Raw genomic sequence first — 26,404 nt, 5'->3', positions numbered from 1 at the left:
AGAAGTCTGGCTCACCTGAGGACCAGCTCACAGCCCGGTTGGCCAAATCTAGCTATAAAAACTGGCTCTCTTTATCTAAACACCTGAGATACCATAACGACTCGGAGGCTATGTTAAAAGCTTTGGCCGGTAAAGATCAGAAGAAATTTTGGTCACTGATAAAAGCTGAAGATATGGTGAAACCAACCCAATACGTGAGGAAACTTGCACTAACCACTTCAGAAGCCTGTACTTGATGGTCCAAGACCCCAACGTAACCATCAACTTCTATGACTGCCCCAGACCTTGGGTCTCTTCAGTCACTGTGAGTGACACTGTGAGACGAATGAAAAAGCTAAAAGCTTCGAGAGCGCCGGGCACTGATGGGTTGTCTAACTGTATGCTCAAGGAGTTCCCTGGCGATTGGGCCATTTTCATATCCATTCTGTTCAATTAAATAGCCATTTCTCACCAACTACCAAGTTCCTGGAGGAGAGTGGTACCTATTCATAAAAAATGTGATCGGGGAAGCCCAAAGAATTATCGCTGTATCGCTTTACTCGACGTCATTGGCAAACTGTTCAGTACAATCATCTTGGACCATTTTCATACCTGGTGTTGGGAAACCAGATGTTTTGTCCAATTTCATATTGGTTTTTTCAAGGGCCTGGGCACCTCGGTAAACATCCTCCTACTTCAATTGTTGAAGGGCAACTCAGAAAAAACAAACCGAGGATATATATGGCCTTTGTGGACTTGGTCCAAGCATTCGACCAAATCGATAGATGCAAACTTTGGTCGAAACTGGAAAGGAAAAACTTCCCAAAATCAATTCTTTACCCAATCATGGTTATGCATACTGACACTTTTAAGAGTAAGACTGAACAAAGCGGGGTTCCTCGCCAATGAAATAAAAACTTTAAGATGAGTCAAGTAGGAATGTCCTATGGCCCGGCTCTTTTCAATTTCTGCTTGGAGGACATGCCTGAAGCCTTTATATCAACTGGATAATTTCCCTCCAAGGTCGGAGAAGTGCAGTGGCCTCGTCTTTTATACACGGATGACATCGTCTTAATTGACCAGACCCCTGTGGGCCTACAAAGGCAACTCAACTCTCTACAATGTTACATCCAAAAGAATGATCTCGAAATCAACAATGGGAAAACTAAAATCCTGACCTTTTGGTAATTGTCCAAAGATGAAAAGTCGCCACACCTGGTACATAGGTGGAGAAAAGATTGAACAAGTGCAATCCTTCAAATACCTGGTTGTCTGGTTGAGTAAGTCTACACCTGAAGCTCCAATGTCAACTTACCTTTTGGGAAAGATGAAAACTTTCACCAGCCAAGCGTGTGCACTGAACATAAAGTTTGGTAGTTTTTCAATCTTGCCAGTTTTCAGGTACTACAGAGCCTATGTGGTCCCTGCAGTGATCTATGGGGTGGAAGCCATGTTAAACCTCCCAGAACCTCTTTGGAATCGCCTTGAATGTGCATTTTGGGAAAGGGTCCTGGGTGGCCCCCTGTCTACCCCGCTTGCCATCATCCGGAGAGAACTAGGGCTGAATTCCCTGAAGTGCATGGTGTACTGGAATAGCCTTGCCTTGTTTGGGAAATGTTGCAACCCTTCTCGACCTGCAATCCTGGAAATGGTATAAAAAGAAATGTTGTCTGACTCTAACTCATATTTAAACGGATGGTGCCTAATTATGATGAACCTCCTAGGAGTGATCGGCAGCTCCCTAGAGCAACTGGTGCCTAACCCAGTTCGAGTAAAAAAAAAACTTCAAGATAGTGATTGGATTTTAACGTTGGAGGGAGCTAGTAGCTATCAATCCGTAGCCCATTTACCCTCAGAAGGCCGAAAGCTTAACACAGTGTGTGAATAGGTGAAGCAGTTTCCCCGACAAAAGGGGTCAGGGACCAATTCCTGAGAGCTCGCTTGAACTTGCATCTAAACAAAGAACGAGATTCGAGCAATTCAGGGTCAATCATCAGAAAAACACTGCTGGTACTGTAACAATGACTCTATGGTTGAATCTGTGTTTCACATCATGACACTGTGCCTGGCTTTAAGAGACATACGTTCAAAACATTTTAGACCTCTCTTTTCTGATTTTGCCATTTCTGACTCAAACGACTAGTGGATGTCTCCAATGGCAGGACAAAAAATCAAGCATGTAATCTCTGTGGTCAAGTTCTTGATAGAAGTCCTTCTTGAGATTGGAAGTGTCAAAGCTACTTAACTGCATCTTTTCTGTATTTCTCTTTTCCTTGTTGGTTTGATGTTTTTTTTTTTTGTTTGGGACTTTTCTTCTTTTCTTTGTGCTATCATAATGGATTATGGACAAAATGTTGATTCAATTTTTAATGCAAATAAATGTAAAAAAAACAATAAAATGGCATTTGTTGAAAAATCTTTACACCACGGTCTATATCACATTTCTGACCCCTCACAGTACCCTCATGGGAACACTTGCCTGTGCCTCTGGACCTGGGCATAGACCCTAAAAGTGAAACTGGAAGTGTGAACTGTACTGCCGCAGTGAATTTCCCCCAAGAGGAGCTCTAGGAGACGCGTTTGTGGTGGACTGGGAATTTCCACTCCTATACGTCTTTCCTCCAGTCAGTCATTCCTCAAGTGATCAGGAGGTTGAGAAAGTTCAGCAAATCCATGATCCTAATTGCTCCGAATTGGGCCAGGAGGACGTCTAGCTGGAACTTTTGGAAATGTCCATCTGCCCTCCAATACGTCTGCCACAAAGAGAGGACCTTCTCTCGCGTGAGGAGGGTCGGGTTCTCCATCCACTGGTCAGGACACTCAACCTTCACGCATGGTTTCTGAGAGGTTGAGATGTAAGGATTGGGACCTCCCAGACGACGTAATGGAGATTTTGCTTTCGGCCAGAAGGCCAGCAACAAAATCCTTATACTGCTGATGTTGGAACAAGGTCTGCAGCTGGTGCAGGGATTATAATGTGGACCCTTTTACATGCATCACACCTATGGTGTTATCGCTCTTGTTACACTTGGCCAATCTGGGGTTCCAGGTTAGTACAATTAAAGGTATCTGGCAGCGCTGTCTATTTCTAAGTGCTCCTCTGAAGAGCTATCTTTCTTCAATATACGATTGACAGGTCGCCCTGCCACAAGGAGCATGGATGCTGCACTGCTGGAGCAGCAGCCACGAAGCTTCCAGGACTACACGCAGACCATGCTGCCATTATAGGTAAAGCATTTTGCAACTCTCGCGTTTCACCTGCTGAACCTGCGAAATTGGATGCTGCGATCCTGCATCACAAAATACAATGGAGCTTCGATGTGCTCCCCACCATAGCAGCCCGCCAGTATTTTTGAGCTGCAACACTTAGGACGCCGCCATTACCATCTACTTGGCAAGAAATCACACCAAGATGGCCGCTCTATTGAAGTGAGCTGCCTCCAGGTCGTTTGGAACCCCCCTTGACGACGCCGTCTACCTCTGCATCCGGATTGGATGACCAGCGACATATACTCACCCTGCCGAAGCCCATACTACTTTGACTCTATCATATCGCACTGTACTTAACAGCAATGCTTTTCAGTTATGCAACTTGTGTTTAAATATTGTCGCTATAGTAATTTCATAGCCTGCTTGTGTGATACTATTGGCATTGTATTTACTGTTGCCTTTGCATAGAGTTGCGTATCATGGGTTATAAACTTGCTCCTACCCGCTCGTTCCGTACCTGCTCCTACCCGCCCAACTTTGCCTCAGCCACTAGTCACCAGCTACTCAGTCAGTAGTGGGACAGGTGATTGCTGTCGCTACTACCAAATTGCTGTACTGCGAGGGTGGCAGTAATATCCTCCACAGTCTTTGCTAATTGTGTAGTGATATCGCTGGCACCTTATTAATGCTGCGGTAACCATATTATTAGCCCTGTTGTAGATTCTCACACCGATGTTACATGTGCACACTATCTTCTAAGCTTACTGTCTTTACCTGTATACTTATTTATCACCTTATGTAAAACTGTGTCATCAGGACCTATTTGTTGTTACACCACATGTGTGCCTTTCACCGTGCCATTATAGCGAGGTCCACCCACTATGTATACGATCCTGACCACGCTTTTCCACATACTGCATCTCTGTATCTTACATAGACCCTCCCCTATTGCCAGCATCTCTTCATACTATCAACATCACACATCCGGCACATGCCTTATGACACATATGGCCTACTCCACAGGGGATTCCCCGGATACCCAGCCACACAGGACGTCAGACTCCTTATCACTACCTAATCCATACCTTAATGACCCTGGTTTATGACTACAACACTTCACTTCCAAACCTACACCTAACCAACCATGCCCCACTGCTTCTAGAAATTTTAAACTGCGATCCAGAACGCATCTGGTAAGTACTCTCTTATAAGGAGGTTCAGCAAGGCTCGCGCCCTCCCCATCACTACTACTAACATCAACCGACCTACTAAACCTAAACCCAATTACCAAACCATTCTCAGGACAAATCTCAGATCAAGAACTAGATTTAGCACAAAGACCTCTCACCAACAAGCTAATAAGATTAACATAACTCCTGCCCCTAAGGCAGAGAGCACTTCCCGGTCCAATATAATTGCCAACATTAGTCATACACCCACTCTTAAAACCACCCCTAAGGACATATTGATCAAGGCAGCCCTTATCAATGCACGATCTATCCCTGCCCACACACTGGATATCGCTGACTTTATAACCATTGAAAACCTTTACCTCCTTGCTATCACGGAAACTTGGTTACATGCAGCCTCAGACCCCTCACTGTCTCTAGCCGCTCCAGCTAACTACTCTATTATCAGATGTGACAGAAACACGGGTCAAGCTAAAGGGGGAGGAATTGCCATTATCTTCAAGAACTCACTTGACATGAGAGCTATTCCTAATCTCCAGATTCCCTCGGCTGAATCACTATCCGTCAAACTGCCCCTATCCTCCAACCAGACCGTCATACTACACCTCATTTACCGACCACCTGGTCCTACCTCTTCCTTTTCTGAGGACATCCTGTCACTCCTTACCAACAATGCTAAACCCAACTCGCAAAGTATAATACTTGGAGACCTTAACCTTGGCTTTAACGACCTATCAGACACTAACGCCATTGATTTAGCAAGTACGCTTTCAGATCTAGGTTATACCCACCGCATTCACGAACCAACTCACATCAAAGGCAGAACCTTAGATTGGCTTGCTGACCTTAACTGGAGTATTAATCTGACTAGCATTATACCATGTATCTGGTCGCACCATCATAAAATAACATTCACTATTAGAACCACTCCACACTGTCCTACTCTTAACCCTTCACCAGCAACCCTCCCTCGCCACAAAAAAAACATCCCCACAGATACACTGCTCCCTCTTATTCTTCCTATTCTTAATAATACACTTCATTCTGCGGACCCTACAGTCTTAGTTGATACCTATAACCAGGCTATCCTGCAAGCATTAAATACCATTGCCCCTTTGAAAATGCGCAAAGCCAAACCACGTTCCCATCTCAGCTCTTGGTACACACCACAGCTGAGAGAACTACGCAAAGTTAAAAGAAATGCAGAAACACGTTGGAAACACTGCCAAACATCCAGCAACAAAACCACCCTGACCATAGCTTCTTCCGACTACAAAGAAGCTATCATTCAAGCAAAATAAAATAACTACAACTAACGTATCGTTCTCGCTGAATCAAATACAAAAGAGCTGTTCAAGATACTTAAAGAACTCGAATCTCCCATTGCCCCTATTGATAATTGTATCACTGATGCCACTTGGTGCACGAACATTCAGAAGGCACTACTAGACAAAATATCGATGCTCCAAACTAAAATCAACCAAAAGAAAATTCTTCTGCCAACTAACCTTGATCACAAGACACCCACCACCAATAAGACTAGCCCTGAACCATCTGTCAAACCATTCTGTTTCTCCCCATTAGACACTTGGGAAGTGGTAAACATCATCAGGAAACTAAAACCATCCAAATGCCAAGGTGACCCTTGCCCCGCTCCAATTATTAAAGTGGCAGCGCATGACCTCGTCCCCTTCATCACCAGCCTTATCAATGCCTCTTTCAAATCAGGTACGATACCTGACAATCTAAAAGATGCCTGGGTCATCCCACTCCTCACAAAGCCTTCACTTGACCCTAGTAACCCCTCTAACTACAGACCAATCACGACAGTGCCTTTTCTATTACAACCTCTTGGGCCTTAGGCAGTCTGGCTTCTGCTCTAGACATGGTACAGAAACGGCATTAATCGACCTTGTAACACAAATGCATGATATAAAAGACAAGGGCAAATTAGCACTCCTATTACTACTCGACCTATCAGCGGCTTTCGACCTTGTCAATCACCAAATACTATGCCAACACCTAAAATCAGCCGCACATTTCTCAGACTCTGCTACCTCATGGATCAAGTCTTTCCTTGCCAACAGAACCATGAGAGTTTTCTCATCCTCAGCTGAACCATCGCCTGTATCCTGTGGGGTCCCTCAAGGATCTTGCGTATCCCTGACGCTCTACAATGTCTTTACTAAGCCATTATTTGATATGCTGGATTACATTTTCAGCATGGTGCCGTGAAAACAAGCTGGTTCCTCTAGGCTGTCTCTTATCTCCTGTTCTGGATTTATTGCTGTCATTAGCCCATGCGGGCCTACAAATAGGCAAAGTTAAAAGGTACCTGGCTGCTATTTCAATGTTAAAGAGATCCCCTGAACATTGTTTTCTTCCCAATCCCCACTGTTATGCATTTCTTAAGGGGTTGGTGCAATCAGTTTCCTCCATGCCAGTTTGTCTTTCCAGCATGGGGTCTGAATTTAGTGCTGACCTTTCTTATGGGTGCTCTAGTGGAGCCCCTGCATTCTTGTTCTATTAGCCTGCTCACCCTTACAGCGATTTATTTGGTAGCCATCACTTCCGTTAGACAGGTGTTGTCTGTTAAACCCCCTTATTTGTTTTTCTCCAAGGAGAAGGTGACATTGAGAGTGAGTCCCTCCTTTATGCTGAAAGGGGTCTCATATTTCCATCTCTCTCACAAGATCCATCTTTCCGTGTTTTTTCCTACTCCCCACCCTTCCAAGGCAGTTGAGCGATTTCATTGGCTGTACCCAGTGTAGGCTTTCCAAGGTGGATAATATTTGCCAAACGGAATGCTATGATCTTGCTGGAAAGGATGTGCCTGATGGTCTCAGAGCCCATTCTACCAAAAGAATAGCTGCCACCTCTGCCCTGGGGAGACCCTGTCTTGGGCATTTGCCAAGTTGGCTACGTGGGCATCTCTGCAAACATTTGCAAACGATAACTGCTTGGATTCCCTTTAAGGACTTGACCGCGTTTTGACAGGGCATTCCTCAAGAGTTTTCTGGCCTAGTGGTTTTCTTGCTCTCCTTCCTTCTCCAAGTTCACATACTGTTATGGGAGTATAGCATAAATGAGGAATCCGTGGGAAGAAGGAATCCATTAGAACAGAAAACGTACTCCCATCTCGGTAATATTATTTCTGATGGATGTTCTTCCCCCAAATTCCTCATCGCCTTCCCTACATGCCCTTCTTGGCGGCTAGCCAGTACACTGTTGGTTCGCAGGTCCCTCAGCGTCAGGGTGCTAGGGAAAAAGGGTGGAATTGAGGTCATGGAGCACAGTGCCACAACATATACTGGCCTGACGTCATGTCCCGTGTGTAGAGAGGTCGGCTCCAGCCGTGCAGCAGTCCGTGGGAGGAACATCCATCATTTTGCAAGAATATTACTGAGCAATAAGTAATTTGTTCTTTAGAAGGTATCAGTGATCTAATATAGATTGTAATATTATAAATCCCATGGCACAGAATGAGCTGCTATTTAAGTAATAGTCTTCCAGTAAAAGTGTATCTCTTTCTAGAGTTCAGTTGAGGCCTATTCATAGTCTGTACTGCTTGAATAATTTTATTGTCTGTTTTGTTGGTCCTGATTCCTATAATGCCCTTTACTATTTACTCCCTCCTTTCTAGTACTTGTAGGTTATGGTGAATCGAAGGTGCTCACCACTCTTTATATGGAAGAGACAGAGTTATAGGGGACTGGACTGGTATGGATACTGACCAAAATGTCACAGGAGGGATCCAGCCTGTGGCTCTCCAGAGATAGCGAGCAATAGCCGGCCCTCAAGAACAGCACTGGTTAGTCTTGCATCTGGAAACTCCATTCCCCATAGTGCACCAGAAGGGAGCAGATCAGCCCAAAGGCTAGAATGTAGGAGAAAGCCGTGAAGCGTTCACCGGCTAAGTAAAACAGCGCCCATGCATGAGAAAATGGTGCACCTGACGGCAAGTGTTCCTCGAATCCTGGCAAGGTGGTTCATGTGAGGTAACGTGGAACGCCACAGGGAGGCAGCAAAGAGTTTCCAAAGTGGCGCTGCATGCCATGTACACATTAGGAAAGCGAACACTACCACATCTAACTAATCTCTGGAAGGGAGGTAAAGGAGCCTAGGAAAGAACCAGCCTGAGCCCATTAGAGCAGAGTCCCATAGTTATAAAAGGGGCTAGGAAATTTCAGTCCAAGTCTTGGGCTCGGAGGATGCAGTCATGACTGCTGATGCTCCCTTTATACAAAGGGGAACTGTTGGAGGGAGGACCCCTGGAGGGACTGCTACCTTAAGAAAGGAAGTGCTAGGTTGGAGCGACTGGAAAGAGAGTGGTAGATGCCTTGGAAGTGAAGGGCATCACAGTCCCTCTCCACTCCTTAGTGGAATTGGAACATTAAAAACTGGGCCTTTCAATGTTTGACCCCCGGGGAAGGTAATAAGAGGTTCCAGGCTCTAGCAGGATGGACACGGGTCTAGGAGAGAGGCCCGGTATGAATGCTGAACCCATGGCATAGGAGAGCTTGCTATTCCAAGTCCTGCAATGAAAGGCCAAAGAGAGGCCTGTCTTGAATGTTGCTACCAAAGTCCTTGGAGAGAGGCATGCTGTAAATCATGCACCCCAAGGCCTATTAAAGCGGTCTGCTGTAAATCATGTGCCCTTGATACAAAGGACACAGAGGAATAAAGGACCTTGATACAAGGGGAGACATGAATCCTGTAAACCAAGACCTAGGAGAGAGCCCTGCTGTGTATATTTGCAACCTGACGCCTGAAGCTGAGGTAGGAAGGACCTGTTGTTAATTGTGGAACTGCAGATCTTGTTTTTGTATTGTGATACAGATGGACCTGGAAGGATAGGTGTATGAAGTTTCAAAATCATTTAGTTTAGGATGAAGACTTTTCTTTTGGCCATATAGTTTGGACATTTCTTTTTAGAACGGGTGTCCCTGGAAGGGTGAGGATTTGGTATAACAGGGGTTGGACCTTATCTTTGATCTCAATGGTAACACTTGTAGCACTTAAGGATCATTATTTAGTTGAACCCATCCTGAGAAGATCTTTTTAGAAGATAATTGGAGAGCTTTCCCTAGTACCTTTTGTTTATCTAAGCCTAACCCAGATCATTCTGTTATTAAAATAAAGTCTTTGTTGAACCAGATCTCTAGGCGTGACATGTGTCATTGTCTCGAGTTCCCCACAATGCTTAGTATTTCCTTGGTTGGTTTTTCCTCTATATTATGTCCCTTTTGTGTGTTCTGCTATCTACTCAGACTGCACGGCTGTGCTACCCATTAAAAGAGTTTTGGTCTAACATGGTTCCTGTGCTGTGCTGCCACTTAGCATATGCCTGTGCACAACCCTCACCAGAGGGCTGTGCAGAAATCTCCTTAATAATTTCCTTGGAGACCACCAGGGGGCGCAGAGGCAATGGCTGCCTAGTGCCAAGTTCCCGCCAGGACTGGGCCTTTTAAGGGGATTGAGCCCCCCCCCAGACCCCGCAGGCGGAATAGCTGTGCGGCCATCAACCGGTGACCCCCCCGAGAGACGCCGGCACGAAAAAGCGGATCTCGCCGCCCCCGGGGAACCGGAGTTTGGGCCGCATCGGAGCCGCGGCCGAGGACGGGGAGAGGCCTGCGGACGGGCGGAGCCCAGCTGGTGAGCCCAGCTGCCTGTCGGATTGCAGCACCCCGCCGACACAGACGGGGCCGGCGTGCGGAGTTGGCCGCCAACGCTCTACGGATGAGATAGGGGGGCCGCGGTAGCGAGGTGGCTCACTGGTCGGGCCCTCCCCAGACAGACCCCGGCGGATGTAACAAAGAAGCGACCCGCAAAGGTGAAGCACCAGACGGGCGGGTACAGCCCCTCCCGCCACCATCAGTTCTCCCCTCCGGCCTCACCCCGAGCAATATCCCCCGAAAGGGGTGTCAAGCCCCCAGCTCCTCCTCCCCGTCCCCGGGGACTGGGCCTCTCCCCGACCGCACCGGCCCAGGAGGAACATACCTGCGGCCCCGAGCCCAGCACCCGGGGCCTGGAAACGGCGGCGTTGCTTCCTAATATCCCCAGGATTCAGCCACAGGAAAGGGGAGCGCACCTGGGAGCAGCAGCCGCCGTGGCTAACCACGCAGCACTCGCCGCCCGATCGCGGCTCACCCCACCCCCAGCAACACAGGCCCACCAGGGTCCCGGCTTTGCCGCCGAGCCCAGCGCAAACATACTGGGGAGACAGGATTGTACCCACCCATCCAACGAGGAACCCAGTGAGCCCGGAGGCACAGAAAAAAGGTCAGCTTTTGTCCGCTCCTGTTCAATCAGGTAGTGGCCCCCGGTAACATCCCCGTGTGCCCGCCTGACTCCCCCCCGGGTGGAGAACTCTGACAGCAAACAGAGGTTGGAACACGACGCCGGCAGTGCCCCCCCCCCCCGCCCCACGAGACCGCACCAAGACAAGGAAGAGGCCCCGGGTGAGAGGCCCCCGCCCCGAACGGGTGGGGCGTGTGCCCGCCTGGGGGTCACCTCGGGGGAACCCCCCCCCCAAAAAAAAAGAAAGAAAAAAGCTCTTGGCCTACGGCAGACCCCGAGGGGGGCACAGCGGAGGATCGCATGAACTGGCTAGAGTCTCTACAAGCATTTAGGTACAGGGAGACGGGGGATCACAGCAACAGCTACACGGGCTCCAGTGACCCGACCCACCCGGGAAACATGATGGAATCCACGACGGCGATGGAGAGGGGCTTTGCCTCCATCCTTCAGGAAATTAGGGAAATGCGATCAGACATCGTCCAGAAGTTCAAAAAAATGGACCAGAGGGTGGACAAAGTGGAGGAGAGGCTCCTACGGGTAGAAATCAACCAGTCCTCGTCAACAGCACAGGAAGTCCAATTTGACATGAGGCTCTCGGCCCTGGAGAAAAGGGATGAGGAGAAGGCCAGACAGTTAGACGACTTTGAAAACAGGGAAAGGAGGAATAACCTAAGATATTTTGGGATTCCGGAAACGGAGGGGGAGACGGAGAGAGACCTAACTCGAGTTGTGAAAGACATTATTACCCTTCTATTCGCATAGGAGATGACCACGGAACTCACGTTTGACAGGGTGCATAGAGCAGGAGGCAAGGCGGGGAACCCCCGATCTGTCCTAACCCGATTCCACTAATATACGGAAAAGACCAAGGTCTTGGAAGAAGCGAGGAAGGCAGGGGTGATCACTTATAACAATGCCCAGATTACCATTTTTCAGGACCTCTCCGCCTACACCTTGGCAAAGCTCAGAATGTGCCGCCCCCTGACACAGCTACTCAAGGAGAAGGGGATGCGTTACAGGTGGGGGGTATCCTTTTTCCCTGTCCTTCGAATACATGGGCCAACGCACTATGTTGGTCACAGAAGAGGATATTAGAGGAGCCAGACGAAACTACGTGGTGGACCCAACCCCCCGAAGAAGCCCGATCGGCCCGGAAGTACTGGCCAGGGGTGGTCCAGGTCAGTCGGGACCCAGGAGAAGGAGGACCGCCTCACGAAAATACAAAAAATTGAATACTCCGCCTCCCGCCCAGGAAGGAGAGCAAATGGATTCGGAGGGCTAACGGCGGGAGAGCCCCGACAAACTGCGGGACAGGTTTGGAAGTTTGTGAGCTCCTAGCGATGACTCTGTCCCCCGGTACAGGAAGTATACAGTGGGCAACTGACGGGACGAGGCCGGGGGGGAAAAGGGGGATCAAGGAGATGAGCATTGTACTGTAGGCCTGGCCAGGGGAGGTCAGGCTGGTGGTCCGGCCATATGCCAGCAATGGCGGAACTTACTGGCTGGACGTCGGGTAGGGGGGTGGGGGGTTCTTTCAAGTTGGCAGGGGTAGTTCTTTCAGGGAGGGGGAGGAGGAGATGTTTGGCGTCAGTTTTAGGGCCCCTGGGGAGGGAGGATGGGAGAATCCAAGCAATCCAGAAGCGAGACAAATGAAGCGAGATGGGAGTTTTGACATGATGTGGGTGGCCAGCCGGGAGAGTTGCATAGATAATGGCTGATGGCTTGCTGGCCCTGGGTGGGGGGGGGGCACCTTAAATGTGCGAGGTCTGAATACCCCCACAAAGAGATCCCTGGTTTGCAGGGAGTTTAGAAGAGCTAAACTAGACCTGCTTTTCTTACAGGAGACACACTGGGCTCAGGGGAAGGAACCCAAGATGAGGGGAGGAGGAATCGGCGAGATTTTTTGCATGTCACACAGGTCTAAGAAGAGGGGAGTGGCTATCTTGCTAGCAAGGGGCGTAGGCTTTGAGCAGGAAGCAACCCTGAGGGACCCCGAAGGCCGCTACCTACTGGTAAGGGGCTCACTACAAGGTGCCCCCTTAACTCTCGCAGTTGTATATGGTCCAAATGAAGGCCAAGCCAGTTCTGGGAGGAAGTAAGGGACATGCTTAAACTCTTTGTGCATGGTAAGATAGTGGTAGGGGGAGACTTTAACATGGTCCTGGATCCGTCCTCAGATAGAAAGCGATTTGGTCCTCCAAACGTTAGACCTGCGGACGAGGCCACGGCACGCAGTTTCCAGAGGGTCAACGCCGAGCTGGGTCTGGTACACAATCCCGTCCCCTAGGTCTGACGTCCCCTCATTCACGTACTACTCGGCCATTCACACCTCATTCTCTAGAATCGATTATATTCTTTTGGATGAGACTCTTCGCCCACACGTCTCGGGCTACAGTGTTGACTCGATCCCTTGGACGGACCATGACATGGCCCGCATCACTATAGCTGAGGGCTGGCACGCGGAGCGCAGAGGCCCCTGGAAATGCAATGACTCCCTTCTCAAAGACGAGGTCATCGCACAGGAAGTGCTAGATGGCATAACAGAGTTCTTTGATTTGAATGATAAAGGGGAAGTCGGCACACACACACTGTGGGACGCCTTCAAGGCGACCCTACGAGGTGTGCTCATCAAAATAGGAGCCCAGAAGAAAAGGGAAAGGGAGGCCCGGGAAAAGACGCTAAGGGAAAAGATAGCCCGGTTCCAACCGGGTGGCCCTCCGCAACGGCCGCTCGAGCGTGACCAGGTCACTGCCCTGGAGGACTATAGACTCCAACTGAAAGACCTCCTCCTACACAAAACGGAGAGAAGCCTCCAGATGGTGAAACAAAAATATTACGACAAAGGGGATAAGGCAGATAGTATCCTAGCCTGGAAGCTGAGGGAAGTCCAATGTAGCAGAATGGTGAAGGCGGTGAAGGACGCCCAGGGGACGATAGGTTATGATTCTCCCCACATAGGGGAGGCTTTCCGCCACTACTACGAAAAACTATATACTTCAGAATATGAGGGTGATGCCCAGATAGAGGGCTTCCTGGAATCCATTCAAGTCCCGGCCTTAACAAAAGAGATGTCCGAGGGGCTAGAGGGTCCGGTCACCGAGGATGAGATAGACAAGGTGATTAGCGGGATGAAGGTGGGAACCTCCCCGGGGGAGGATGGTTTTACGGTGTACTTTTACAAGAGGTTCCGCTCCACCCTGGCCCCGCATCTGGCGAAGGTTTTTAATTCTGTCCTCGAAGGAGGTATTCTCCCCGACTCCATGATGGGTGCCATTATAGCAGTACTGCCCAAGGAGGGTAAAGATCCCGCAGAGTGCTCCTCTTACCGCCCAATATCATTATTGAACACGGATGTCAAGATCCTGGCCAAGGTGGTGGGGAGGCGGATGGAGGGGATAATGCCGAGGTTGGTCCATGGGGATCAGGTGGGCTTCATAAGAGGGAGACAGGGGTCGGACAATATCCGTAAAACAATAAATCTGTTCCACTTCGCGCAGGAATCGGATCTGACCGCATGTGTCCTCTCCCTAGATTCCGAAAAAGCTTTCGACAGGGTGGAGTGGAGATACATGGAACTCCTTCTCCAGAAAATGGGCTTTGGGTCGCACATTAGGAGCTGGGTATCGGCACTTTATAAAGCCCCCACAGCGAGGGTCCAGGTGAACGGGAGGTTGTCCGAGTCCTTCGCACTCTCACGAGGGACCAGGCAGGGTTGTCCCCTCTCCCCTTTGATATACGGCCTCACGATAGGATAGAACCGTTAGCTATAGCGATCAGAGCACATACGGGCATCAGGGGGATTAGCAGAGGCGATGTGGAATTTAAGCTATCCCTGTTTGCGGACGACATCCTTGCCTATGTGGTGGACCCGGCCGCCTCGCTCCCCCCCCGCCCCCCTTTTTGTCCCTGGTGACAACATTTGGCCGCTTCTCCGGACTGAGAATCAACACAACAAAATGTCCTGCTCCCAATGAAAGTACGAGACCCCGAGCTGGACCCACTGGACAGGTTTGAGGGGATCGCGGTGGGAAAGACCTTCATTCGATACCTGGGAGTCCTGCTAACTAGGGATCTGTCTAAACTAGCCTCCACCAACTATGACCCTATAATGGCAGGGATCATGTCAGATTTGAGGAGATGGGGCAAGATGATCCCGTCCTGGTACGGCCGGATGACAGCGGTCAAGATGAATGTCTTACCAAGGCTTCTGTACCAGTTCACAGAGCTCCCCACCATCATCCCAGAGCAGACCTTTAGGGTCCTACAAAACGCAGTCCAAGAATTCATATGGCAGGGGAAAACCCCGAGGACCGGGAGAGCGACCCTGACATTGCCGAGGGAGGAGGGGGGGTTCGGGCTTCCTGATTTCCGCTTGTACTTTCGAGCTGCACAGTTGAGGGTCCTTTTGGAACACCTGAAAGAAGGGATGGGGACATACTGGCCTTACTTTGAGGACATGGATGCCCACCCCTGAATGTCGGGGACCTCCTATGGGCCCCACGCATATCTATCCCAGGAAAGTTAAGAGGTCACCCGACCCTGGGAGTCCTCTGGGAAATTTGGAAGGAGGGCCCACAGACAGCTTACCTCACTTCATGGCCGTCCCCGATGTCCTCCCTTTGGCGACTCCCCCTTAACCTGGGCAGGAGGGGGTTTCGAAATTCCCAGATCTGGTCTGAGTTGGGGATGGAATGGTAAGGGCAGATGTTTAGGGAGGGAGAATTCCTCTCATACGAGGACCTGAGGGAGGCACTGGGCCAAGGGTCCCTAACCATTTTTGAGTACCTCCGTCTCAAGGGCATATTGTGTGACCAATCATGGGGCCAAAATTTGAGGAGGCAGCTGACTCCCTTTGAAAAGTTCCTATATACAGCGACCTCGAGAAAGGGCGCGGTATCGAACATGTATAAAACTTTGAACACCATCAACCTCCCCGGGAGAAGGGGTTTCCGCTCATTCTGGAATGATTTGGCGGGGGAGGTCATTTCAGAAGACGCCTGGTCAAGGATTTTCAAAATCGCTTTCCATGGGAACTTGTTCACCGCGGATATGGAGCATAACTTCAAGATATTGCAGGGGTGGCATAGGGACCCAGTGAAACTGTCTAAAATGTTCCCAGGTGTATCTCCGATGTGCCCGAGGGGATGTGGCCAGAGGGGATCCAGGAAACACATGTGGTGGCTTTGTCCGAAAGTTCAGGACTTCTGGGGAAGAGTAAGGGCCTGGATTGCGGAGGTGTCAGATGAGCCTCTCCCCCAGGACCCTTTGTCGATGTTGTTGGGCTTACCCCCGGAGGACATGGAAATATATAGATATCCAAGGATGATGGAAACAATGCTGCGGGCGGAGAGGGTGGCCCTGGCACAGAAGTGGAAGGAATGGCTGAAAAAGGTAAAGAATATGTTCTTAATGGACACTCACAGCAATGGTGAACAATGACTCAGGGTCTTTCCTGGCTAATTGGTATCGGGCGCAACAATCTTGGGAATGGGACGTCCACTGACTTGAGACACCGGCCCGCACCGGGGGGGGGGAGTGGGGCCCGGAGTCCAGCTGGGTCCGCTTTGAGTGCCCATGTCCGGGGGAACGGCAACGTCGACCTCAGCCGGCAAAAATGGTCACCTACCACATCATCTCCTGAGTACAAGATATGATAAGGCCGCTTATTGTCTCACATGTCTGAAGTTATAATAGGATTGCGGGGGGGCATTGTTGGGAAAGGGGGCAGAGGGGAAGGGGGGAGATAAAGGGTTGAACGGGACAGACAATCGCATTATGTGCATCATTGTTTATTCAGCCCGGTTTGTAAAATTAAGAAAATGCCAATAAAACCAAAGTTTAAAAAAAATTAAATAATTTCCTTGTTTAATTTTCACCTTCTATTAGTGACACAAACGTGAAGGATAGTGTGCTTGCCTAAGGCAACGACATCCGGTTTAATATTTCTGTGCCAAATAAAATTTGCAATAATGATGGCCAGAGTGTTTGTGTGATGAAATTCTACATTTCATATATTTAAAATAAACCTTGGTGTTCACCTTTAAAAAGGGACTTCTGACATTGTTGCAGAAGGTTTACAGTGGAAGGTCATGTAGCATCTCTGTTTGTTGTTTAGGTGTATGTGAGACGTGGCTATATCGCTTATGAACTAAATAGTCTGCAGCATCATCAGCTTCAGGATGACACATGTGTGGTGGAATTTCAGTTCATGCTACCCTCTTCTCATCCAAACAGGTACTTTGTGCATTTTTTTTCCATCTACTAATGCAATACTACTCCAATATTTGACTTCTGCAATTGAGTTAATTTCTTACCTATTGGGCTAATACGTTTTGCTTATATATTTTTGGCAATATTATTTACATGGCCTTTCATCATTTCATAATACGTAGTTCCATCATTGCATCTATTACATTATGAGGATTCATTTATGGTACTTTTTAGTTGCAGCACTGTTACTTGCACTCTTTAAAGATATACTTAATATGCTATTCTCCCACACTGCACATATTGAAAAACACAGAGGCTTTTGTTTAGTACTGCATTGTTTGGTTAGAAGTGTATGCATCCGCCTTCTGGGTTTCGGAATATTACTGTCTGTTTAATTATTTTTGTAACACCGAAGACCCACAGGGGTGGAGGTGCTTACACAAAAGGCAAGGAACTGCCATCAAAGTAAGTAAACTAAAATAAACGTAGACCAAATGCAGTTGAGGGAATACAAATACAATAAATATTAAAATAACAGTGCCCGGTTATAGCATTTCAAGCCTGTATACAGTAAGGGCCATCTTAAAATGTCATTCTAAAAACAAGATAATTTGCCAGGAACAAGATATTGGGAGGAGGTAATTTCCAGAGCCTTGGTATCGTTGTGAAGAAGGCTTGCCGGGGGAAAAATTGCAACACGCAAAAAGACGAAATGCTGACCTAGGGAACTCTTTCCTGTGGTTATAAGAGCACTGCTGACAATTTTTCAAATGTTGGATCAGCAACTGGGCTTTGTGTCTTACATCTGGCAGAGAGAGATAGATAGTATAGTTTACCGATTTGAGCACAGCAGTGTTTCACTTTAGTTAGCTGAAAGAGGGAAGAGGAAGAAGCAACCAGTTAATCCCTTTTCAAAAGAAGCCGACAAAAGTTGATAGATCCTCATTTTCTTTTTGGTTTAATGTTTTATTGAATTTTGTTCTGCCATTATAAGATGCAGTACGGAAAGTTGGTAAAAAGAGAATGTGATGAATCAGAGATGCTTTCCACAGAAAATCTTTCCTGGGACCCTTCCCATGTGGCCAGGGAAAGGCAGACGCTTTCTGATCCTGACCCTGGATGTGGTGTCTGCAGGTGGGCCGCATGGGGTGGGGTTCTGGTCAGGAGGGATGGAACAATACCTTAAATAACTTTACCAAAAATCATACACTATTAATGGCCTATTGTAAAATTGAAACCGTAGAAGGAAAAATTAAGTGTAACATTGAAGACTTCAAGTACCACAATGCCCAAAGTACTGGGATGAGGAAGAGGGATTTGGATGCTCTAGACTGCAAGATGCAGTCTAGTGATTGTAATGACCCACACCTGAGAGGGATTATTGGGTATAAAAGACCCCCTCAGGTGCAGGCCAAAGGAAGTAGCAGCAGGCGAAGCACAAGGTGGAGTAATGGTCGACACTCTAAATTGAAGTAGAAGTTGCAGGAAGGTTGAGACTGCAGGGCCACCGCTATGCGTGAAGCGGAAGCCCGGCTTCGAGAGGGTCTCTGTCCTTTGAGGCCTTATATTCAGAGGTTGCTCACTTTGAAGCATTGTTTCGGAGAGCTTTCCCACTGGAGACTTTGGAAGCAGAGGTTGCGCAGTGGGAAGTGTTTACTTGAAAAGCTTTTCCCCAGGAAACGTGTGCTCCAGTGGCAGGCGAGCACCGCAGTGCTCCTCTCCCGACCAAGGTGGGCCGCGGGAACCAGAAAGCAGTAACTTTTCTTTTTTTGAAAACTTTATTGAATTTTGCACAAGTGAAACAGAAAAGCAAGAACCATTTACCACTCCCTCCCACCCCTTCTCACCTCCCTCCCCCCCAGACAACGAGCTTCCGCTTTCCAGATCACCATTCCACTGAGTAGACATATCACAATCATTGTAGGTCCAACAGTCTCAGGCGCTGCGGGCACCACATCACCCTAAAGTCATCTTTAAGAAAATCCAACATTTCGCCCCAGTCCGCCGCAAAGCTCTGTAGTTTGTTTTGCATGCTATAGGTCGCCCATTCCAGAGCTACTATTTCCCACATCTTCCGGAGCCAGTGCTGGCACACAGGGACCTCGGGGCTCTTCCACCTCCGTGCTATTAGCATCATAGCTGCCAACGCCAGTATCACCCTTGCTTTCTCCCTCCCTCTAGGTTCACCCGCCGCCTCTTTTGTCCGAAAACCTAAGAGAATGTGCATCAGTGTCCTGTCATCCCCCGGGCCAAAGGCCAGATCTTGTGCTTTCCGTATCTCCCCCCCAGAATGGTGCGATCTTTGGGCATGACCACGAAATATGCTCCGCGGTGCCTACCAGGCCACATCCTCTCCAACAATTCTCCGAAACCTCTGGATACATCCTATGAAGCCGAGCGGGGGTATAATGCCACCCATACAGTATCTTGTACCAAGTTTCTTGCAGTTGAGATGCCTTAGCCAATTTAGGTACTTTTCTCCATAGACTCTCCCACTGTGGTCTATTAATCTCCCTCTCCAATATCCGTTCCCATTCCCGCATATAGGGCCACTGGGTGCCCGCATTGGCCCTGCTCAAAATCTTGTAAATGTTAGAAATTAGGCCTTTCGATCCATCGTTAGTGAGGAGAAACTTCTCAAATAGCGTTGGGTCTCGGGTGGCTGCATTCTTAACCCCTGGGTGTATAACCCAATGCCGAATTTGTGCATACCGCAATCTCTCGCTTTCATGGATTGCAAATTCCCTCTTACAATCTTGAAAAGACAGCAATTCCCCCTCCCGGAACATATCTGCCAGTTTTCCGCAACCACCTTCCTGCCACTGAACAAATGCCCCTTTCTCCATTCCTGGGGTGAAGTCCCCATTACCAAAGATGGGAGTGAAGGGGGATGGAAATGTAGTTGTGCCCCCAGAGCCCGCCAGTTTATCCCAGGTATCCGCCATAAGCTTAGTAATAGCGCTCTCGTAAAGGTGCCAGGGCCTAAGCTGTTTGGGAAGCCATAGAATTTCTGCTAGGTTGCGATGCGCTACCGCCCTGTCCATCCTCACCCACAGTTTATCTGGGAACCCCTCGTCGCCCAACAGCCATTCCCTGATGACACGAAGCTGCGCAGCTTCATAATATCGCCGAAAATTCGGCAGTGCCAGCCCCCCCTCACCCATGGCCGCTGTCAAGAGTCTAAAGGCCACCCTAGCCCTTTTCCCTTCCCAGATGAACCCTTTGGTGAGCGAATCTAACTCTTTAAAGAAAGTTGACCGGATAGGCAGCGGGATAGCCTGGAAAAGATAAAGCAGCCTTGGTAACGTGACCATCTTCACCGCGGCTATCCGCCCCACCCAAGACACTCAGAGCTCTCTCCACTTTTGGAAGTCCTTTTTTACCGCTTTGAGGAGCAGGGGGAAGTTAGCCGCATACAACCCTGCTAAAGCTGCTGTGATTTTCACCCCCAGGTATCTGATCCCTTCCTGGCTCCACATAAACTGCAATCCCTCCTTTAACCTGTCCCGTTCCTCAGCCCTTAACGTCCGGTTCAGCACTTCTGACTTGTTGGTGTTGATCTTCAAGCCCGATGCCTCCCCAAAAGCCTCCAATAAAGTCACACTCACTTGAAGAGATTCTCTCGGTGCGGTCAACATCAACAACATATCGTCCGCGAAAGCCGTGACCTTCTGCTGCTCTCCACCGAAAGGGATGCCCTAAATCTCCCTAGTCTCCCTGATTGCCTGGAGGAGAGGTTCCAGGTAAATCACGTAGAGTATTGGGGAAAGTGGACAGCCTTGCTTAGTTCCTCGCCGCAAATGTATTCGCCTGGAGGCCTTACCGTTAACCATCACTCTGATGCTGGGGTCCTGATAGTTAGCTCGAACCATCCTCATAAAGTCCCCCCCAAAGCCCATCCTTTCCATTACTCGAAACAGAAAAGACCACTCCACGCGGTCAAAAGCCTTTTCCGCATCCAATGCCACCAAGACCGCGGGAGTGTTCGTCTTTTGGACTTTTTCGACTATGTGGGCAACCCGCCTGATAGAAAGCAGTAACTTAACTTGCAACGGGAAGCGGAGGAAGCAGAAGACACGAAAGCAGCGGACTGAGCAGATGCGTATGCAGCACTCAATGAGTTCAATAGTTGTATGTGACCCCCGGAATGCTCTGTAGTCGCCCGTTAGACTGTGTTAAAACCTTTGAATACCAAACTCACGTAAAGAAGCAGACTTGGCAGACTAAGAATAACTTTGCATGTCAAATTGATGCTTGCCAGTTAAAGTGGCAGAATGAGAACATTGGGGCAATTATACTTTCAAAGGTAACAGAAACCACCATTGCCAAAGCCAAGAGAAGGCAGTTTTAAAACACTGCAACAACCACCAATATTGTCAAAACCTGAAGAGTGCAATTAAGAATCAGATCAATTGGAAACCCTGTTGTCATAGAGAAGAAGAGACAATAGTTATTAAAGATACAAACAAGCACTGTCTAAGCCAAAGAAGAGCAAGAGTGATATAAAAGCCATTATCAGCATTTGGCTGATGTAGGTGTGTGAAAACAAGTGTGGCAGAATATCTGCTCTCCTGATAGCCAACCTTCAGAAGGATAGTAGCATAATCTGCATTTCATGTGGCATAAACAGCACCAATGTGGTTCATATCTTTATAGAAGACGTGTTCATTACTGAAGTTGTTGAATGTCAAAAGACTTTACCAAGTTGTTTGAAACAAACTTTACCACAGAAGTACTTGCAGTAAAGTTTGATGCTTTTAGTCCTGGCAGGCGAATACACCAGGTCAAGTGACTTTGTAGTAGTAGACCTCCCAGGTGAGTGGTCCAGGTAAAAGATAGTGAGGTATTGTGTTGTGGTTATGGACTGTGCAGGAGAAGTGGTACATCCACTACATGCTTTTGTGAAACATTGTGGAATCATCCTGACAAACTATTTCTGTTGCTATTAAGGAAATATGAAAGTGGTTTTGGTTGCTAAGAAGAAGTTGTGTTGAAAGTCCAGTGGAGAAACCAAGATTTGTTATTTCCTTTTTGGAACTGTTGGAAAGTCCTATTGTGAGACTTGTTTGAGCAAGAAGGAACTTATTACCAAAACCTTCTTATAAACTGGAACTTTCCTAATTTGAACTGTTGCTACAAATTCCTGCTTTGAATCTGGAGAAGGGAACATTAGCCACGTCACAAAGAGAAACAGTTAATTGAGTATATGTTTGAAATAACTGTGATTTTGTTATATTTTGAATTGCCATATATTTCCATCATGTGTTTTTTGTATGCATCAGTGTGAGGAGCAGATTCCCTTTGTTAGGTTTTCTTTTAGTTTATATTGATAGGCAGGGAAATTCTCTTTAGGGATAGTGAGGTGTTTATCAAACCCTTTTAATTTAATAAAATGGCATCTTATGGCTGGCTCACAAGAAGGTAAGGTACTATACACTAAGTCTATGCATTTTTGAATTTTGTACTATTAGTTGATGTCCCATAAATAAGTCTTGTTGCTATTTGTCTAAACATATTCTCCATGTTTTTGACAGTAGAATAAGCCATTTGAGCCAAGTCCCTCATAGCCGAGCACCACCAAGTAGCCATCACTGGAAGTTCACCTCCTGTTAAGAGCCACATGAGCAAAGCCTTGTGTGTATGCAAATTAGCCCAAAGGGAAGCCTTTTGCACTAGAAAAATGTCTTTCTCTTACAGGTCATTGGTATTTTATGCATGACTTCTTCAACCCATCCAGACCATTCTCAAGCCTGCAAACTTTTTTTGGTGGTTTGAAATAATTTTTATTGCCATTTTTAACAGAAAAACAAATAAGGTATTGCGCAGGTTGTGGCTACATTGGAGCCCCCACTAAGCAGGAGGTTGTTAAAAACATCATCTCCAAACTAAAAAAGAATCAAAAGGGAAGAAAACATGAAACCCCCCCAAACACTAGAACACAGGTGCATTGGGCCAAGTGCAATCTGCCAGAGGCACAAAAAGTGATTAACATCATCCAAGAGGAGTCCGAGCAGTTCAATAAGCCACTTGGCCCACATCCACCCCTAAGGGCATTCAAGCAGTCCCATCTTTCTCCACCGAGCAGGGCAGGTATAATCTCTGTGTGTCTAAGCATATGCCAAAAACCCTCCCCACCTCTGGAAGGAAGGCCTGGGTCTCGTTCTCAGCATGGTAAACCACCTTCTCAGAGGCCACTATTGACTAAGGTCATGCCCACCAATCCTCCACACTTGGCAGCTTTGACAACCTCCAGAACGATGCTATAAAGGCCTTTGCCGCAAGGAACATCGTATACACTAAACCAACAGTGGGAATCTGCCCTGTGTCTGTTCCCCCCCCGTGTCCCCGGTGAGCCCCCAGTAGGCAAACGCTCAGCCCCAGCAGCAACAAAGACCCCATAATAAAGTTAATAAAAGTCAGTACATCAGACCAGTATCTTGTGAGTTTAGGACAACCTCACCATATCTGCATGCAAGTACCCACATTCCCACACAGCTCACTGACATTGCCCCTCCCCATGTGTGCCGCATACTATCGGGCATCGGATGCCCTCTTGCCAGGAATTTGGACCCATGCTCAGCATATTGGACACTCTTGGTTTCCCTCCTAGGACCCCTCCAGACCCCTTTCAATCATCAGGGGAGAGCTCACACCCACAACCTTTGTGCCATATATATGCATAGGACGGGAGAGAACCCTCAACGTCTCCACCCAGGCAAGAGTAAAGGTTAGACACTAGGCCCCTGGAGGGGGCCAGCGAGAATGTACGTTTCTCAAAACCAGTAAGAGTCCTGATGGCCGCCTGCCGGTTGTTCGGTTGCATTGCCCAGTGTCTCAGCTGCCAATATTGAAACCTGCTCCCCTCCTTCATCCCAAAGGTGTCTTTGCAGGATTGAAAGGATTGGATCTGGCCATGGTCAAACATGTGTGCTAGAAATTCACAGCCCCCTGCCCTCCAGTTGAGGAAGGCCATACCATCATAGGCCGATTGGAAGATGGGGGGTTATAGTGAACGGGAGGGGGAAGGAGGAGAAGCCCAAGCGAACCACCGCCTAGTCCCAAACTCACATGGTTACCCCATAGCAGTGTTAGGTAAGATTTCCACAGAGCTGGTAAATCTTCCTTTCCTGGTTCAACTCCAGAACTTTTTGCTTTTCTAGTGAGATATTTTTCATTAATACCTCAGTGAGTGGGAACCTTTCCCACACACACCTAATCTTTAACTCTTTTTACGAGTGTCATTTTTAAGACTCTCCATAGTGTCTTTTTAAAGTTATCATGTCTAACAACGTATTGGCAATAAGTGCCTGTTGTTGCTGGGTTTCCCTAGGGGCTCCCCATTTAACTTTCTTGTGCTAACCTTGAATGAACTACGGTTCTCAAGGGTAGAAAGCATCTTTGGATCCCTTTTACATTTTATTCTGTGAAACCAGCACACCCCACCTTATGTGGAGTGCTGGGGAGATACAATGCATCCCCTTTCACATTAAAACTGTAACAATTCTGTTACAGTGACAAGCTTACCTTTAATGGCTGGTGGCAGTGATACCTTTTACTAATTTGGTGCACCTATACTGAGGGCTGTGATCACAGCTGCAGTAAAGGCACCTATGGGTGCTCATTTTACCAAAATGGCCCCTGTCTTCTTTTTCTGCCATTTTAGTGTTTCTTGTTGTTTCTTGTTCCTTCCGCTGACATCCAGGGTGGGGAATTCCTTTGTTTGAGTTTTGTCTTCGGCGACAGTCCCCTGGACACCCGCCCATGCTCCAGTCAGTCTGTAAGCACAGGAAGTGGGGGAGGAGTCCAAAAGTTCCCCCTCCTTTGTCTTATGCCTTCCTTCAACTGGGACAAATCCCAGTGGGGGGCTGGCTATCCTGTTTGGACAACCAGACGCCCCTTTCTTGTAAAATGCGGGAGAGGAATGCAGAGGTTGTGCTGTGGTTCCTGATAAATACTGGAAACCTGGAAGCTGAAGTCATGTCGACCACTGAAACAGAAAACCAAAGAGGATGACCAAGGAAAAGCGGCGGGAATGATTTCCAGCGACCGGAGAGCCTGCTGTGTAACAGGAGCCTGCTGCATCCCTTCCTTCCAATCAACCTGGGGTCTCCGAAAACGACGACTGGAACCCAGAGCCTGGTGAGACCCACTAGACTCATGAAGACCTGTATTTTGAGCCATCCCACGGGTTGCTGCGACCTTGCGTTCTTGCAATACCCCAGTACCCTGGGACCTCCTGCAACTGTGCGGTGCACGGTCTTCCGATTCATGCTGAAACTTCGTGGGCATCCTGGTGTATCTCCAGAGACACGAATCGAGTCCAAAAAGTCCCCTCACAAGAGTGCTGGACCTTTCAAACGACAAGAATTCAACTGCAATTTTCTGTCTTCTTCTGTGCTCCTTGAAAAGGCGGCAAACCCACAGAACCGCATTCAGCCACAAGACAAATCTTGCCTAGAGCCTTCTTCATCAATCCCTGCTGCAAAGTCCCTTATGAGGTCTTGTGTTCAGTCTCCAGGACAAGGAATCCACTCATCGGGTATTTGGCTGCAGTCCCTGAAGTTCTCCTGCTGCAATCTCTTCTTCATTGCTGAGGTACTGTGTTGGCTTGGGTATGCACTTAACTTAAGCCTGTTGGGATTTCTGTGTAGCTTTGGGGTGTCTTCTGTGATTGGGAGGTCCCTCATCCAGTTCACCCAGTCCAACTGCTAGAATCCTGCTAGGGTGTCTTCTTTGAAGCCACTGGACCCTCTTCTCACCCTAGAAGTAAAGTACTCACCTGTTTGCCCAGTTTTCCTAAGGAACTCTGACTTTTGCTACTAAAGAACTTATTCTAACACTGCCTGTTGGTCACTAGTCCCAGTGACCACCCTTCTGCCTAGAAAATAAATCAAGTGTTTTACTTACTTGTAAAGAGTTGGTGGGTAACTGTAATTCTAAGAGTGAACAGTTACAAAAGTTCTTACTGATCTTGAATGTGTGATGCACTATTCTTAAAAGTATCGTTAACATCTTTTCTTCCTTAGCCACTGTTTTACGAGTGTAAAAGAAAGTAGATGTAAAGATATTTTACTTTCCTGTGATTAGGTTGTGCCTCTTTACAAAAGTAATGTGTTGGTTTCATCTGAGGGGTGATTGTATGATTGTCCTCCAACTGTTGGTATCACCAGGTTAGTCCTGTTAGGATAACTGTATGAGTGTCCCCCAACTGGCTCTTGCTTCCCCTGACTTGCTGCTAGCCTGTCCTTAATAAGTCTACATTAGGTTGTTGCCTACCTAGAAGAACTATTCAGTAAAGCGTGACATTGTGTTTTTCTTTCCCCTTCATTGTGAAGTTAAAGTATGTGGGTTTTACTTACCTTGTGTTAGCTGTGTGCCATCCAAAACAAGTTACCAGAGTTATTGCTTACCTCAATCTGGGGTTCCCTGATTTCCAAAGCATCTGTAATTGTGTATTACTTCATTAGGTTTCTACTGCACCTAGAATAAGTGTTTCACTATTCACCAAAAATGAA

At 47.8% G+C, this 26,404-nt stretch overlaps 1 protein-coding gene across 1 annotated transcript in view; it reads left to right on the top strand.

Moving 5' to 3' along the window:
• Window positions 1-26,404, top strand: part of ACACB (acetyl-CoA carboxylase beta) — a 3,851,763-nt gene that overhangs the window by 1,924,248 nt on the left and 1,901,111 nt on the right. The window contains exon 28 of the mRNA XM_069619430.1: window positions 16,795-16,913. Coding sequence (XP_069475531.1) covers window positions 16,795-16,913 — 119 coding nt within the window. The remainder of the gene's footprint in view (window positions 1-16,794; window positions 16,914-26,404) is intronic.

Source organism: Ambystoma mexicanum, chromosome 10 (assembly GCF_040938575.1).
Source record: "Ambystoma mexicanum isolate Mex_15411 chromosome 10, UKY_AmexF1_1, whole genome shotgun sequence".
Lineage (NCBI taxonomy): Eukaryota > Metazoa > Chordata > Amphibia > Caudata > Ambystomatidae > Ambystoma > Ambystoma mexicanum.
The sequence above is the reverse complement of the archived record's forward strand: the minus strand, read 5'-3'. Positions and strand labels throughout refer to the sequence as shown.